Source organism: Triticum dicoccoides, chromosome 7B (genome assembly GCF_002162155.2).
Source record: "Triticum dicoccoides isolate Atlit2015 ecotype Zavitan chromosome 7B, WEW_v2.0, whole genome shotgun sequence".
Taxonomy (NCBI): Eukaryota; Viridiplantae; Streptophyta; class Magnoliopsida; order Poales; family Poaceae; genus Triticum; species Triticum dicoccoides.
The window spans coordinates 562,142,751-562,147,938 of record NC_041393.1 but is presented as its reverse complement, the minus strand read 5'-3'; the positions used below and the strand labels follow the sequence as shown (position 1 = coordinate 562,147,938).

The following is a 5,188-nucleotide window of genomic DNA, read 5'->3' as shown; positions in this document are numbered from 1 at the left end:
TTCCTGTTGATATTTTTTTACAATCTCAACTGATGCCGCACAAAATAAAAACCAACGTAAATGGAGTAATGTGAAATATTCTACACCAAATCAACACTTTCCTAAAACCACGTCGTGCATTAACTTAATCCAATCAAATCATATCTTACCAAAATCTCAACTAAATTAAATTTTTCTTTGTATTTCTCTACTCATAATTGAATCAAATCAAATCTTACTAAAACCACAAATAAATCAAAACTTTCCCTTCGTTCCCCAGCCATACTAGAATTAAATTAGGTCATACCAAAATCTAGAATACGATGAGTATAAGGTATATGTCAAACAAGATTGATGTTGAATCACTATAATATATATGTTCTCGTTCCAACACATGTATAATTAGCTACTCCCTCTGTTTTCTAAATATGAGCCTTTTTAGAGATTTCAATATAAACTACATATAAATGTATACAAACATATTTAGAGTGTAAATTCATTCATTTTGCTTCGTATGTAGTGCCTTATTGAAATATCTAAAAGACTTATATTTAGAAATAGAGAGAATAGTAAGCATGTATTCGCAAAAAGAAAAAAAGCTTATGAGCACGTGTTCGCAAAACACCAAAACGCGCGCGCACACACACACGCTTATAAGCATGATTTCACAAAAAGGAGAAGTTTATACGCATGATGTGGTTTGATCAAGTTATTGAGATCACACATTCACACATCAACAAGATTTTATGACGCGAACCAATTTATGGTTGGATGTTTAGAAGGACACTAGTATCATCGGACCATGAAAGTTCAAGTCCTTCGACACTGATGCTCACAATTTACTGGATTTATTCTAGTCCTTCTGGCGATGTGCATCTAGTTGAAGGAGATGTTTCCATCCACTACAAACCGTCTGTGACGACTTTACCGGCATCAGTGGTGTGTTAAAAAACAAGATTTTGCGGGTGGTGAACGGGATCAGTTGGTCAACCATGAAGTCGGATGACGTGGCTCCTTCTTGTTTTATAGCCACGGCTTGACAGTGGTAGTAGAATATTTTAGCAAACACAAAGACAAACTTACAAACAGAAAAGAAAAAGGAACACGACGACGACGAAGAAGGAGCAGAGAGAAAGAGACGTGGAAACGGACCATCAGGTTGGACCGCAGCTACCACTACCACACCAGATTGGACCCCTTCGGCCTCCTCCTCCTCCTCCCCACCTTCATCACCCCAAGAGTCTCCACCTCCCTTCGTTTAATCTTCCCTCGTCTCCGGTCCAAAGTTCCCTCGTCTCCGGTCCAAAGTTCCAACACAAAAGGAAGCCAAGCCCCTCGAGTCTTCCTCCTCCCCCTCGCCGCGGTTCCGACCCCAAACTCCGCCCTTTAAATCGTCCGCGGCGTCTTCTTGCATACGCGTCAAGAATCCTGCTGCTCTGCGTCGCCGCGGTTGGTTCTTGCCGGAGGTTGTGGGTAGGTTGCCGCCGGCCGGTTTAGGATGACCGAGGACGCCAGAGGGCGGGCGGTCAACCCGTCCTGCCGCAACGCCGCCAACCCTTTCCACCGCTGCGCCGAGTACTGCCCCGTCGCCGCCCCCGCGGGCAAGTCACCGGCGGCGCCGCCGCCGCCTGGCCGCGCGGTGCAGAACGGGACCGGACCGCGCGGCGACGGAGCGGGAGGGGCGAGGCAGCAGGCGGTCAACCCGGACTGCCCCAACGCCGACAACCCCTTCCACCGCTGCGCCGACTACTGCCCCGTCGCGCCCCCGGCGGTGAAGTCGCCTCCGCTGCCGCCGGGCCTCGGGGGCCAGAACGGGAGGACGCACAGCGACGGCGACCTGCAGCCCAGGACGCGCCGCCGCGACAGGGCCGGCGGCTCCGGCGGCGGCCTCCCCCTCTACGTCTTCCGTGAGCAACCAACCCCCCTTCCCTTTCCATCCCCAAATTCTTAATGATAGATAGTTGTCGTAGAAGCAGCACTGTTCATACTAGCATGAAATTGACCAATTGCGAACGATAAAAAACTGAATTTTTTTGGTCATGCTACCGCTGCTGCAGTGCGTGAAGGCTCCTCGGACGGAGAAGGCAAGAAGGTGGATCCCCGGTGCCCCAACGCGCCCAACCCGTTCCACGTCTGCACCAACCACTGCCTCGCCAAGATGGTCGAGGGCGGCCGCTCGTCGGAGGGTGGCAAATCCCCCATTTCCCTCTTCTCCCGCCACTCCGGTCGCTCCACCTCCTCTTCGGAAGGTTGTTCCTTTGTTTCACTTGCTCCTGGCCTGCTTGCATCTATCTATGTGCTTCTCCCTCTGTAAACTAATATAAGAGCGTTTAGATCACTACTTTAGTGATCTTATGCTCTTATATTTCTTTAAGAAGGGAGTAGTTGGCATCTCGAGTCGACGTTTGTTCTCATATTCACCGTGTCTCTCGGTTGATTGCGTGCAGATGGCAGCGTCAAGTCCGGGGGCAGCAAGAAGGCGGATCCAAAATGCCCGAATGCCGGCAACCCTTTTCATGAATGTGGAGAGCATTGTACCACCAAGATGAAGGAACTGGAGAAGCAGAAGAAAGCCGATAAGAAGTCGCCACGCAGGAAAGGTAGAACAAATATACTACTACCGGGCTTCCTCTCCTCATATGGATTTGCTTTGTCTTAATTTGTGGGATCAGTGGGATCGCCACGGTATGCTGAATTATAATGTCTACGTTTCAGTAACAGTTCTGGTGATTCTCATATGAGATTTCATTCTTTCTGGCTGCAGATGCTCAATTAAGTTCCGTTTAATCGTCGCATTTCGGCTTTTATTGTTGTAACTGACATCAGTGCCCTTGCAGGTGGGAAGGATGGCGCCGTGGTGCAAAATTGGAAGGTCGATCCGAGGTGCCCAAATGCGGGCAATCCGTTTCATATATGCGCCCAGTACTGTTTCGATCATTTGAACGAAGCGCCATCAACACCTACAAGCAAGCCAGGTGTGTTCTTTTAGTTACCTGAACCTGCTAATGGTGTGTGTATGTATGCATGGATGTGAGGCTTTGGTTTAAGGTCCACTTGACAACCATATTTTATGGTTTTCTGTATATCTGTTTATTTTCAGACTCAAGAAAGGGAAAGGCTGTCATGAAATCAGAGCCAACAGGAGAAATCAATCCTGATTGTGTCAATGCATCCAATCCGTATCATAAATGTGGAGAATATTGCAAAAGAAATGGCAACAGATAGAGACAAGGTAATGTCATTCGTATGTTCATTCTTTATTGTGAAAGAATAATTAATCTTTTGCGTGAATTGAAGTTATCTTACTAGTACTCCGTTTTTTTTTATCAAGCCATGGTTTCCTAGTTGCATTTTCAACACGCTTAGTCATTTTGACAGAGTTCACCCTTTAGTTTGAATACCCGGTGGGTTAAAGTTTGGTGGTTGTAAAATGTCCACTGCCCAAATTCCTTTTGACATGGTCCACCCTTTATGGAGTTGAAAAAATGGTTTGAGGAGATCAGTAGACATACATGTTCTTGTTATGAATCCAGATTCCCTTTCCTCCACATTGAATGTGGCCTAGTAGTAGAACTTCGTTCGATCATCTACACCTACTTTATCTGATTTTATTGTAGAACTTAGTTAGTTCGTCTACACCCACTTTATCTGATTTTTCTTTTGTCCAGCTTTGAACTTTCCTATGAATTACTCATACTGAGTCGATCGTCTGTATCTTTTGTATAGCAACCCCCAAAACAACCCTACTTTTCTTTATGAAGTCAATTCAATCAATCTCAGTGTGTTATCTGATTTTTTTCTTCTAATGCATCGTCATAGTTAGGCATGAAAACATACATCTGAGAAAAATAAATATTATTTTGAATAATGTCAACAACTATGAACATTAGCAGCCCATACATCGTGGTAGTTGGATACGAAAACAAACTTCTGAGAACAATAAACATTATTTCAGATGATGTGGACAGCAATAAGCATAAGTAGCCCAGGCATTGTGGTGGTTGCATCTAGGTACAAACTTCCAATGAAATTATACATACATTGTACATTAATGTCAACAGCAATAAGAACATACATAGCACACGCCTTGTTTTATTATCTGCTTCGATCAACATTTTGGTTGAGACGTCCTTTTTTTGGTGACACCCGCCTCCTTTCGTGCTGCCAGGCTGTCAAGATACCGCTTCTCCTCCAGATGACGATGGTGAAAAATAAGTGATGCTCGCGACATTAGCCTTTTTAAGTTGCAGTAAGTAGTAGCTGTGTCTTGTCCGGCTCATTTTGTAGTTTGGCTGCAGCGGCTCCGTCTTCCCGGTGCTTGCGTGTATATTTTTCTACATCCATACTATACATATATTCTTCATGGTGTTCATACCAGATTAATGAGTTTGCATATGTAGGCCAGTGTAAGGTATTGCCCGAATACGTATAGTAGTCATATTCTTTTGTAATACATATATCGGCATTAAGCATGTTTTGCCCCCTTCCACCGGTGTTCTTGCGGATGTTTGTTGGCACTGGGTGCCCGCGCTCATGTATATTGTCCAAATCATTTTTGGCCGTTGCCGTCGCCGTCGTCTTGATCAACCGACGAGGGGCGGCTCATTATGAGATCAGCTGTTTGACAAGTGTAATATGAATGAGCCGCTCTTCCTGGTTGGGGAAAGCTGGTTGCGCTAATGGAGTCGTTTTCCCTTCTGGAAGATGTGTCATGGTGATGGAGCCATCGGGGTCAGCAACTCAGCGGCCATTACGGCACGGGAGGAGAAGAAAACTGTGTACAGAGTGGAGAACCACAAGTCCTGTCCTGGCACTGAGATGAGAGCCTGGAATTCTGAGGCGTACTGCGTGGGGCGGGAGACTCGGAGGAGCTCCCGTTTCTTTTGATTTGACTGTGAAGAGATTCTTGATGTGTGCGTTGCTGATGATGTGATCGCGTGTTCATTTAGGTTCATTCACTTCACACGTAGTACTACGCAGCGGCGTGAGGACGAAAGGTAGGTCGCCGTAGGAGGGCTGGTGGCTGCTATTGATTCCTCCGTCCTTTCCTTTCTGGAGGGCTGGTGGCTGCGTTGACGATGGCGATGACGGCATGAAGCGTTTCTGCAGCACGCACGGGCGTCGACCAGGGCAGCATTCTATGAGACCAGGTCTCATGCAAGACCTATCCTGATGAATGACACGTGGCATTTACAAATCACAAAGCATC

At 46.3% G+C, this 5,188-nt stretch overlaps 1 protein-coding gene across 1 annotated transcript; it reads left to right on the top strand.

The window, feature by feature from the left end:
- The first annotated feature begins 1,138 nt into the window (after nt 1-1,138).
- On the top strand, nt 1,139-4,466 carry LOC119339031. Its single transcript, XM_037611215.1, has 6 exons — nt 1,139-1,886; nt 2,037-2,228; nt 2,427-2,579; nt 2,817-2,954; nt 3,080-3,211; nt 4,148-4,466. The coding sequence occupies exons 1-5, from the start codon at nt 1,478-1,480 to the stop codon at nt 3,202-3,204; spliced, it is 1,017 nt and encodes a 338-aa protein (XP_037467112.1). The 5' UTR covers nt 1,139-1,477; the 3' UTR covers nt 3,205-3,211; nt 4,148-4,466.
- The last annotated feature ends 722 nt before the right edge of the window (nt 4,467-5,188 follow it).

Bases quoted from the DNA above. Each gene is read 5' to 3' on its own strand.
- LOC119339031 (XM_037611215.1), top strand. From the start codon at position 1,478: ATGACCGAGGACGCCAGAGGGCGGGCGGTCAACCCGTCCTGCCGCAAC. The intron at 1,887-2,036 runs GTGAGCAACCAA...CCGCTGCTGCAG, and splicing joins CCTCCCCCTCTACGTCTTCC to TGCGTGAAGGCTCCTCGGAC. The intron at 2,229-2,426 runs GTTGTTCCTTTG...GATTGCGTGCAG, and splicing joins CTCCACCTCCTCTTCGGAAG to ATGGCAGCGTCAAGTCCGGG.